At 36.0% G+C, this 12,560-nt stretch overlaps 1 protein-coding gene across 5 annotated transcripts in view; it reads right to left on the bottom strand.

Moving 5' to 3' along the window:
* Window positions 1–12,560, bottom strand: part of TBC1D5 (TBC1 domain family member 5) — a 299,398-nt gene that overhangs the window by 110,333 nt on the left and 176,505 nt on the right. For all 5 annotated transcript variants that reach the window (XM_090142592.1, XM_090142593.1, XM_090142594.1 and 2 more), the window contains 4 exons: window positions 12,413–12,501; window positions 10,885–10,935; window positions 10,727–10,796; window positions 4,272–4,444 (listed from right to left, as the gene is read on the bottom strand). In XM_090142592.1, coding sequence (XP_089998718.1) covers window positions 4,272–4,444; window positions 10,727–10,796; window positions 10,885–10,935; window positions 12,413–12,501 — 383 coding nt within the window. The remainder of the gene's footprint in view (window positions 1–4,271; window positions 4,445–10,726; window positions 10,797–10,884; window positions 10,936–12,412; window positions 12,502–12,560) is intronic.

The raw sequence follows: 12,560 nt of genomic DNA, 5'->3' as shown, positions 1-12,560 counted from the left end.
TATATTTACATGAGCTGGTTGTACTTATTGCATGCAGTTCTATGAGAATTTCATTTGATGCAATATGAATATAATTCACTTTGAAACTCCCAGTACATAAAATAAAGTAGTTATAATGATATTATGAGGGGCTCTCCCAATTGATTAATCTTTTAAATGAAATCTAAAAGAAATCCTCTACTACAAATTGAGAATGGAGGAAAATGTCTTAATATATCCATATTTTAGGACTTCTTCAACCTTTGTTCTGTCTCGCTCTGGGAAGATGACCCGCTTAATTTGTCACTGCAAACACTGCCCACTGCAGAAGCTGCAGAATGGTGTTGCAATAATTATTTTGTACTGTAACATGAATTCGTTGTAAGGGTCAAAGAAATTAACATTAGAATACCATATAATCTAGTACATTAATCTTTTCTAACTCATCTAATTTTGTAATTAAGCTAAATATTGAAACTGTCAGCCCTTCAGAGTATCTAATCTTTTTGTTCAATTTCAGCTTTTTTGTTTTTATTTAGAGAAAAGTTTATTATCAGGAAGTGTGTCAGTGAGTTGTTAATGTAATCAATTCAATTTTACTTTCAAACTATTCTTGTACTTTACTTTACAAAGTAGAAAATTAGATGTGATTAGATAATTATTATAGTTTGGTTAGACTGCATGCAATTTGCAGTGATACCAGGAACGTTAAACAATGTTATTCTGCAAAACATTATCTTAGGGTCAAAAAACTCCATGGCAAATAAAGAAGACTGAAGAATGATAGCAGAAAAGCCTTTATCTGTGTATTGCTGGTTCCATTTTAGCTGATATTAATAGCAGCTGAATGATTATTACTGGGACATGACAACTGCAAGTGAATGAATCTGCTATCTCATAAAATTTCTACTTACAAAAATACCTGTCCTAAGGCTACTGTACATAACATCAATTTGCATCACCAGAGAACAAAAATATGGCATAGCCAGAGCACTAATACACCTTACTTGACCTACCAGAGTTCTCTTTCTGTTCAGCAATGAAATGAGATAGCCAGGTTATGTGAAGCCTGCTCAATACTGCCTTCCAGAAGATAAACCAATACACCAAAGAGCAAGTATCAGAGAAGTTTACTTTTCACAGAATCACAGGGCTTGGTAGGATCCTCAAGAGATCATCGAGTCCAACTCCCTGCTAAAACATGTACCCTACAATAGGTTGCACAGTTAGGTGTTTAAACAGGTCTTGAATATCTCCATAGAAGAAGACTCCACAACATCATTGGACAACCTGCTCCAGTGCTCCATCACCCTTACTGTGTAGAAGTTCTACCACACATTAATACGCAACTTCCTATCTTCAAGTTCTAGGCCTTCACTCCTTGTCTGATCACTACAGACTCTTCTCAATGGTGTGATTTAATCCATTTGCCCCCCACCTCCCTTTAGATATTTATAACTATTTATCAGATCCCCTCTCAGTCTTCTCTTGCCCAGGCTGAATAGACAGGCTGTTCAGCCTTTCCTTTTAAAACATAGCCAATGACGCAATGGTTTACAGAGGACTAGCTGATCTAATAAACACTGTAATATGTACTGTACATAAAAATGGCATCACACCTTTGCACCACTGGACAGTAATGATATTTAATGAGTCATACTTCAAGTACAGAAATGTCTGTTGAAAATTGCTCTTGTTAGCAAGTGAGCATACTTTCAAGAAGTGGGTAGCTATACTTTATTTTAAAGGAACATTTCTGAACATGGAATTACAGAACAAACTGGAGTACCTGATGTCCTGGCAGAATCAGTCTCCATGTGGTTTGATAAAGAAATGACTATTTGTGAAAATTAAAGGTTAAAAATGAACTTCATGAAAGTAGAAAGGGTAAGTAAGAATTTCTATCTTACCACAAAAGTTTATAGAAGGATCCAAAGTAGAAATGACTGCATTTTTAAATAAGTATAACTTGCTCAGGCTAGGGCAAACTGCCACTAAATGAAAGCCTTTTGTGATTATACTCTTTTCCAGCAGCATATTAATATCTTTTGAAGGAAGTTTTTAGTCTTCCTTTTATCCTGTATGTATTTTTGAGTGATTGAAGGATTACATATGAATATTCATTGTTGGCAAATCCAACAAACTTCAGCAAAACAATGTTTCAACAAAAACCTCACACAAATTCAGCACATGGGTTGTAAACATAACAGATTATTAATCACTGTTTAAGAAATGCTTTTTATAGTTTAAGAAATGTTAAATGCAGGAAAACATCCAGCATCTGAGTCTGTCAGCTGGTTCACTATTGGGAATTATTATTCTGAAAATATCATTAAAGGCGAGAATAATACAACACAACCAAGTTCTTGCTTTCTTTTTCTCCTGTCCTCTATATTAAATCAGAAATCAGAGAAGGATGTGACCTTACTTGCAACCTACTTTCCTTTTTTGCCAACACAGATTTGTTCTTTACAATACTATCAACTTCTGAGAGCATTTCAAAAGCCTGTGTTTAAAGTATTCTGATGTTTTTTTTTCCATTGTTAATTTTGAAATATTATTTTACAGTCTAACAGTTCCCTGTTAGTAAGGTTTTCCTGATAGTCAGCCTGAAGCTCTCTCTCATAATTCATTCCCTTAACTGTAATTTTCTTTATTCAGATTCAGTTCTATTTATGCCACACCAGACTGCACTGTTCTTCTGCAATTGTAATGTCACGTTTTTGAGCTAAGTCTAATTTTTTTCTTTCAATTATTTCTCACTGAAAGGCAAAATATTAAACTGAAGTGAATATCTACAGTACAAATTACTTTTGCCCCAAAATATGTTTGCAAATTTCTGAGGTTTATCTTATTTTGGGTGTTTTCATAAGCCTTCAGAAAACAAAGAAACCCTGTCTTTTTGTTTTCCTAGTTATTTACACCACCCACCTACTCATTGCCATCCCTGAAGTTTATCAGCAATGCCTGCTTTCTCTTCCAGACTAGCAAACATACTAAGAAAACACAAAACTCCACATTATGCAAAAAAATGCTTTAATAAGACAAACTGTCCTCTTTCTGCTCTTAATACCTTGAGTTTCTTTAGTTTATTCTTCCTCTCCCTGTAGCCCAGTGATATCAAAACCACTGCGGCGAGTTTTATAGAATTACATTTGCCTTCCTATGCTCTTCGTAAGTCTGTGACTAATCTGCACTTCAACTCTTAACTTGAAGGCATATTATGTCTCAGCAGTATTTCAGTTTATGATAACATCAAATTAGACTTTATTTGTAAGTATTGCAGTTATGTTCTGCAATAAGACTCTTTTTCTCTTCCTTTTCACATTTTCTATCAAGTTGTTAAATGTAATTCACAATTACATTTGGCAATTCTGTTCTACGTATGAAACTTTTTTTGTTTTGTGATTTAAGACAAACTTGATGTTAATTTTAAGTCATTGCAAAAAGTTGGAAAAAGTTTACTTTTCTGTCACGGCAACTATAAATACAACTTGCCCCTTAGGGAATGATCAAAATGAATACTCTGTCTATAATTCTAGATTATGAAGGCAAAATTCTCTCTCAAAATCACAGTCAACTCACAATATCTCATAGTTCATGAAAGTTGTGTGCTTTATGTTCACCTAAATAGCAGTATACATGGTTTGTATGCAACACTGAAAACATATGTAGACAAAGCAACCTCTAAAGTCACAGTTGACCTAAAAAGTCCCCCTAGAATGGGATCACATGGGACACAGCTAGCTGAACAGACCTGAGTCACTTTAATGGAACAAGGATTACCTGAGCTAACTCTGTGTACAGACACTTTATCATCACTATGTCATAGCTTTTATCATGCCCCACAATACCTGCATTACCAGTATCCAAACTTCCATTATTGCAAAAGGGAAAGTTCACTGACAGTGAGTGAATTGGTGACAAAATTAAGCAAACTACTCAATGCTGGTAATTTTTGTCCTCCTCCATTCTTTGTCTCCTGTTGTTCTACTTCTTCCAGGAAAATCACAGGTAGAATATGTGATAATATTCACAACTGAATATATACTTCATAACTGCAATGGGAATCTTTTACAAGTCCCCCAATACATAACTGCAGGGACTTGATCTGCAGAGGGAACATCGTCACAAATACATCTGTGTGGTTTATTCACTGTAATGCTGTCAATTAAATAAGGTCTAAGAGTTAAGTACTTCTTACCCTCGTTCCTCTAATTCTGAACTTCAGGACAAAATCATCCTTCACAGTGAAGTAAAACTAGGAGGAATAAAATGAGATAAACACTTACAGTCCATAAATCTGTGGAGCAATTTCCAGTCGGTTCAGATGCATGTACAGCTCAATATCATGTTTCTTCAGCAGCTGATCCTGAATTTGGTTTACTTTAGTTACAATAGCAATAGATGGGCCTAAGTCCTGTGGCCTTGCAAATGGCATAGGTGTAATCATCGCATCTTTCTCCTGCAAGCACAGAAGAAAAAAAAAAAAGAACACCCCTTACTGTTTAACTGTCCTACAGAAATTTGGTGACTTAATCTCTGGCATCCAAATAAATATAAAAATATCAATAGTCTTTTGCTGTTCCAGAAAAAGATCAATCTCAAGTAACCACTTCTGTGGCACCTATTGTGGATTTCCCTTCCCTGGCATTTCACTCCCTTATTCTCCAAGTCAAATCAATGTACATGCTTTACTTTCCACATGCTGATAAAGTGTTGACAGCTAGAATAATTAGATTTAACGTAAGCAGTACTTGTCAGTCCAGAAAAATGCAGATGAATAGTAACTTTGTAGAGAATATATGCCCTCAGAGGACAGTAAGCTGCATTCCAAACACAAAATAACTTATTTTTAAATAACCTTCCTAAACAGGCTTTCCTTACTCAGAAAATCATGTGGGTGTACCTCAATATATAAAAATCTTTAATAAAGGATTAGAAAGTCTTTAAAACTGGATAAAGGTTGTATTAACTATGTCACAATCTGTAAGATGACACACACAGGTGAAAACAGAGGAAGAAAACTACTGGAGTATAAGCATCCTAAATAAGAAACACGTGAAAAGGAGGGCAAGAAACAAAAAAGAATAAATCAGACATTTCAAGAGAAAGATAGGGGAAAGGGAAACGGAGAATTAACCTGTTAGGAACAATGCTAAAGTTATAGACTAAAGAAGATTGGAATAGTAAGAAGATTCCACAAATATTTTGTTTCAATTTGTAATCATGGCTCTCAGAACTGAAAGCTTCATTTTATAGTTCTTATTTTTATGTACTTTTGCTCATTGTACAGACAGAGAAGCATTATCAAGGTCAAAGGGTTAATATTTTAAGATGACTTAATTAGTACTAAAACTGTTGAAAGAGTTTCACTTGGTTCAGCTCAGTGAAGAGTACATTATTTCTAACACTCGACAACAAAGAAAGGTTTTTTTTCTCTTGTATAAACTATCCCCAAGGTCATTTCCTATGGTATTGTCCCCTTGTCAATCCTGTTCTCTCTCCATCAGCATTTTAAGAGGAAAAAAGAGCAGTATACATATTTCACAATTACTTATAACATGGTTTAATATTCAAGTGGACACTTAATGTCTAATAGTCTCTACCAAACAGCTTACAAAAACAGGCTTTTGTTGATCTCCTTTGCTTGAAATTTTTGCTCTTAATTATTCCTTTTCTGCAGTGCAGAAAATTGCGTGTGATGCTGAACGCTGATTTCAGGTAAAATGCTTTTATTTAAGGATCTGATAAATTAGAAATTGCATCTTAAAATTTGCATCATTATTGCTTTGCTATGACAATTTTAGCAAAGGAAGTGATCTGTCTGTCTACTATAATGCAGTGGTTTTTTCAATGCTATTGTAGTAGCAAGAGATATTCAACTCAGGTGCCCTAGCAAATCACTTGACCAAAGCTCCCTCACAGTCTGTCAAACAAGACTCACTGAAATGGGATTGTTTCATTCAAAAACTTCTATGTTCTGCCAAAGAGAAATTTAAAATAAAACTTTTAGCATCTTAGGGAACAATTGGAAATACTGTTTATTGTTTAAATAAAAATGTTCTTTAAATTCACATGTATTTTGAAAAAAGGCATTTCTCCTACCTCTTTTTTATTACTAACTTCCTTATTGAGTAAACAGTTTTTTTAATATTTGTTAATTATAAGAAGAGAAGAATATTCAAGCTGAAGAGTTATATCACTGAAAGCATGATAACAGCTATGTAGAATAAGTGAATCCCATATGCACGTGAAGTAACCGTATTTGAATAAATGCTTGAAGAAATACTGAAGGAGTGACCTTCGCAAAAGAGCGATCTCATTAAAATAAAACACATTCACCAAACTTAGCACATAAGTCAAAAAACATGCAGACGAAGCAAACAAGCCTGTGATGACAATTAAATAAATCTGTGACTTGGAAAAAAAGGATTCCTATTTCCTTTCCTAAGAAGTGAGAAAAGTGAGAAGAGTGTTGACTCGTGAAAGATCAGAAACTACTGGTACTAGCCACTAAGGAGAAGAGGGCAGCAATACTCTCCTTTGAACACAGACAGAAGCAATCAAATATTTTGACCTCTTTATAGGCAGAACGGGTCAAAACACTGTTCTAAGCAGAGAACAGAGGTAGAAATGGTGTGAGCAACAGGCTAGGGACAGAGGCTTTGGTGGGGCCTGTGAGCAGCTGGGCCAATATTCTGTAGAACCTCTGCACAAAATGCCAATTACATGATTGCATGATCATACAGTCACAGAATAATAATGATATTAGAGTTCTTTTCCAGCCTTTATGTCCAACTGCCAATGATGACAGGTAGCTTATGGCATCTTTCCACTAACACAACTTTAAGAAATGAGCTGGCATGGAAGGCAAGTAAAGGTCCACAGTGAATCCAAGAATCCATAGGAAGTAGGTAGAGGCAGAAGAATTTCCTTATTCCACACTTGATGCCCCTCTGTTCATCATTTGAAGTAATTCATTCCAACGGATCCAATCCAAGCAAGTTGCCAGATTATTGTTACTGACTTCTGCTTATCCATTGTACAGCCATTTCTTAATACTGTTCCAGACATTATTTTCTTGGTCAGATGCTACAGTGCTAGTCTACTGTGACTTTCTGCATAAACATACCTGCTTATTTGAAAGAAGTAAAAAAAAGCCTGAAACTGTACGTATTCAGCCTGTGCATGTTCCATCCACTGATGGATCCTTTTTTTCCAAGTCCCATCTGTGCTGTGTACATTATTTTTGTTTATTCTAATTGACTTTAACTTCAGCTTGACCATGCAGAAATCTGATGACCTAAAACATGCCTATAAAAATTTTATAGTACAGATAAATTCCTGTCTAGAAATCTCAACACTAGACTCTTTCAAACTATCAGGTGTTTTAAAGCAAGAGTAGGTAGTTGCCTAGATCAGTCTTTACACCATTAGTTGTCTGTGGGTTTATAGCCATCTTTACAAAATTACAAGACAGACTCAAGTGTCAAACGATTCAGATTATCAGAACTAACACAAACTTCCTCCTAAGGATGAGTGCCAAGAAGAAGTTACTCGTACCTCGCAACGCTTGTGCATAATTCAGCATGGACACACTGCTGACTGTGACTATCAGCATGGTTAAGAGCATCAAATAATATATGCTGGCTTGCCATTTTTTAAAGCACAGAGTAAGTAAATGGTGTCCATCAAAATGCAGTTCATTGAAACCACAGAAGTTAACACCATTAACAGAAATCTTCAAAGCATGACAACCTCTGTGGGCAGAAGATAATAATAATAAATGCAGAGACTGTCTGTGCCTCATGATTTGGGGCATGAAGATATCTGGTGAATGACTAGAATCTGTAAGAGAAGTTTGTTACCTCCTCTCATGCAGTTTGAGAAAATTATGGTACACTTAGTCAATTGAAATTACTCCAAAAAAAGTCACATCAAACATGAAAGACATTGCCTAAACGGAAAGATGCTCAAATAAACTAAGACAACTAATCCATCAAAACGCTTAAGTAGAAGTGACTTGCAGTCTCTCTGCCTAAAATTCAGAATCTGAGCGGATATCTGTGCCTACACTCATACTCACTACTTATTACCATGCTACAAGGGATAAAGCACTTCTTTTTATGAGCTCCTAAGTCTTGGCAAACCTTACACAGGGTTAGCCATCTATTGCTCCCTTGAAATATAAATTATCAATCCCAAAGAAATGCAGTTCACAATAAAAAGACAAAAAGGACAGCTCAGAGATTTGCTATGCTGCTAATAAGACAGCATCAGATTCACTTCTGACAGTTTAAATGTGGATATCAGTGAAATGCAACTGAAAACTTTAGAGTAAGTATTAGGAACAGAATCACCAAATCCTGCCACAGAACATTACTTAACAGAACACGAATTGGAATGGCCGGTATTTGATATTAATACAACTTATATATTCATGCATTTAGGAAACAAATGCTACAGTTGTAAAGACAGGCTAGGACATAGCGCAAGTATAAAACATGGACAGATTTCTCTCATTAACCACTAGGGAATGCCATAGCTGGAGAAGCTCCTCTAATGGCAATTGGGAGTAATGGAACCAACTGTTAGTGGCTATAAAATGTAACACGTATCTCAGAGCACATGCTTTCATTGCTTCATTTGTGAAGATTCAGACTTTATTATGTAGCCAATCCACAGTCATGATTGTAAAAAGAATACTTACAAGAAAGGATTATTAAAGATTATACATGTTTGCAAAGAACAAGAACAAGCAACTAGATATTAATCCATGTGCTTTGCATTGTTAATTTCTTATGCCATGAAAGGACTAGGAAGGACAATCTAAACTTTCACCTTCTACCCAGGCACCGTAAATCTGTAAGCTGACCTAGTTATTTCCTGGAAGAAAATTCAACCTCAAACTTCACCACTTCTGTGACAGAAATTGGAACAAATATGTTTGAATACACTGAATTCTGAAAAGCTACACACAGAGAAGCATCTCACAGCTTTACTGTTAGAATAAAAGTGACTATGTAATAAGTTCATAAAATTTGTATCTCATATGCTTTATCTGTAGTTACTGAAAATTATGTAAAACCTAAATGGTAATTTATAGCTATAGATAAAGAATAATGAAATCGGAATTGTTTGAGCGGGAAGGGAGCTTTAAAGATCATCTGGTCCAACTCCCCTGCAATGAACAGGGACATCAGTGCAGTGGAGAGGTGTGGGGTCACCTCCCCTGACCTGCTGGCCACACTTCTTTTGATGCAGCTCAGGATATGGTTAGCTTTCTGGGCTCTGAGGGCACATTGCTGGTTCATGTCCAGCTGCCAACTACCAGTACTCCCAGGTCCTTTTTGGCAGGACTGTGCTCTATGCTTACATGTCCCAGCTTGTAACGATAGCAGGGCTTGCCATGATCCAGGTGCAAGTCTTTGCATTTGGATTTATTGAACCTCATGAGACTCACATGGGCCCACTTCTTGAGCCTACCTAGATCTCTCTGAATGGCATCTTAACTCTCAAGTGTACCAGCTGTGCCTCACAGCTTGGTGTCATCCGCAAACTTGCAGAGAGTACTTTCAATTCCACTGCTGATGTCATTGATGAAGATGCTGAAGAGCACCACTCCCGGCACTGACCCCTGAAGGACACAACTCACTACTGATCTCTATTCAGACACTGAGCCACTGACCACCACTTTCTGGGTACAATTTTACAACCTTGTCCATCAAACAGTCCACCTATCAAATCCATACCTTTGCAATTTGGGTTCCATAAAAACCTTAATGAAGTCAGATAGATGACATCAGTAGCTATTCCCTTGTTCACTTATGCAGTTATGCCACCATAGAAGGCCACCAGGCTTGTCAGGCAGGACTTGCCTTTCATGAAGCCAAGCCTGTTATCCTGTATTACCTTCCTGTCTTCCATGTACCTTAGCTTGGCATCCAGGAAGACCTTTTCCATAACCTTCACTGGTACAGAGTTGAGACTGGCAGGCTGTAGTTCCCCTGTACTTGCTACCCTTCTCAAAAATGGGTGCTATATTGCCTTCTTCCTGTCACCAGGGACTTCACCTGACTGCCATGACTTTTCAAATATCACTGAGAGTGACTTAGCGACTATGTCAGCCAGTATGGGTCCCTCAGGACTCTGGAACCCACAGACAGATGTTCAGTTTCCTCAGGTGGTCATAAACCTGATCTTCACTTACAGTGGGCAGAACGTTGCTTCCCCAGCCTTTCTCACTTTCTGTTACAGTTGACGCTACAGCTAGAAAAATTATCATGGTGAAAATAGGAAAAAAAAACAAACAAACAGGGAAGCAATGCTCACCTGTATCCAAAGATCTAGGTTCACAGGAAAGATGCCACAGAAGAGGGATCTCCAGAAAGAGATCCTTCCCAGTGGCAGTCAGCCCTTAAATGGGGTCTTGGAGAGACGGAGCCAGGCTCCACCTCTTCCAGTCACACAGCTGAATTGCCTTCACCTGTGCTCCATGGCTGACTCAGTGCTTGCATGAGGTTATCAACCGGTGGTTCAGGCAGTGACTCAACAGTTCCCTTAGAACATGCTCAGGCCAAGAAGAAAAAAAGGAAGGAAAAGAAAATCAATGACAAAAAGAGATGGTTAAGAGAAAAAAAGTTGCTTTAAGATAAAATACATTATCATCTTCAAATTACTTCAATCACATTAAAAACCACATTTGCTTAAGAATAAAAACAGTACTTTTAAAAGTAATATTTACCTTCTGACTGTCATGCTCAAAAGTTGAAAACCAATGCTCTGCAGTCTTCATAAGACGTGTGAACATTGCACTGAAAGGGGACAATCCAGAAACGTGGTGTTAAATATTATATTACAAATAAGAGTAAATTAAATGTAAAGGAAGTTGTTTAAACTTACTAGGCATCGTGTTCCAGATATTCGGGATTCAAAAGAACTTTCATTTCCTCACTGCAAAAATCAACAGTGAACAATCTAAATGTGAATGTTTATTTTTGGTCAGTGTTCTGTATGTAATATTATGTATTTATAAGCTAACTTTCATATAAAGAGCAAATGAGAAAACTAGCCTTTTTAATTAAAAAGAGCAACTCCACTGAACAAATGAAGTCTTTCCTTTTTATAAAGATCAAAAACAAATTAGCTGCCTTGTCTGCACTACAATGAAGTAACCATCTAATTATTCCAAATAACAAATTACTGAATGTCACAATGTATTATTTGAGTATGCTTGATCTAGAATAATTGATTGCCGCACAATCTATCACTGTTTGTCCAAAACAAACAACAAAAAAATATTGTTACCGGTCAAATATGCAGTATCAAAACATTAATTTATTTTGTTTTAATAGCCTGTATTTTATTGTACTTTAACAGCAATTAATCAGTGACAGCACCTCTTTTCCATCTACTTTGCTGTGTAGCTCTACTTTTTCAGTGGCAGTGGAACAGAATGCTCTGCATAACATATGGTAATTTTGAGTTACTTTGCAGTGAAGAGCATTTTCTAGGTAATTTCAGGATATCTGAAGACATACACTGAATAAAATACATACTTGTAAATAAACTCCATCCTTACACTAATACTACGTTTGGACAATCATATTGTGGGGTACAATATTATATAGCACAAGTAATTAAACTGGTTTTTCTTCAACAGTAGACTCCTTAGGTAATAATAAAAGAAGACAAATGTAAAGAAATTGATCAAATATCACAAATGATTCAAGTAGGAAACCAGTGCTTTGTTGGTTTTCTTTAAAGGTTTACATATAAAGGGAAAAAAAAGCATCTGAATTTGGTTAGCAGACAAGCATATGTGATATAGCACTTTATACATAAGTTAATAAATATGAGCACACACAGCTTGATTAAAATGAAGAAACAATACCTAAACTTAATGTTACTACCATGACAAACCATAGACAGGTATTGCAGCTACAGTATTGGAGATACTGAAAGAAATATCAATCACAGCAACTTATCTACATCATTGATTTTGTATTTTAAGATTTAAGGAAAGAAAGTTGTTAATGTGTTCATTCTAAGACTATTTTTGTACTCCTCTTTCTATCTGCAATGACAATACTAAGCTTTTCCTGGCAATAAGAAACAATGAGGTGAAACAGTATGTACATAACCTTTTTGATTAAGGTTTTCCTTTAGGTTTGTTGGATTGTCTGGCTAATAGCTGTGAACTAACCACTGTCTACACATCAAAAACCCCTTTCAGAAGCTGTGGTAGGGAAAATGAAATAAGAGCATTCCCATAAAAGCACAAAGATGTAGCAGTTTTTTTAGGTCCATTTCTTAATTATAAATAATAATCAAAGAACATATATTTATATATTCTAGTCCAGCAAACTTTATATATTTTATTAAAAGAAGAAAAATATTTAATACTTTAAGAATAAAACAGTATGCTTGCCTTGGTTGTGCAGCTTCACTGGCGTGTGAAAAAGCTTGGTGGTCACAATGCAGGATAAAGACAATGGGAGCTAAGAGTTCATGCATACCCTAAACATAAAAAGATGCAAAGTATAGTAAGACCTTTCATTCATGCTCATAATGCACAG

The sequence above is a fragment of the Phasianus colchicus genome, chromosome 6, assembly GCF_987193195.1.
Source record: "Phasianus colchicus chromosome 6, bPhaCol1.hap1.1, whole genome shotgun sequence".
NCBI classification, from domain to species: domain Eukaryota; kingdom Metazoa; phylum Chordata; class Aves; order Galliformes; family Phasianidae; genus Phasianus; species Phasianus colchicus.
This window is presented reverse-complemented; position numbering and strand designations above follow the sequence as displayed.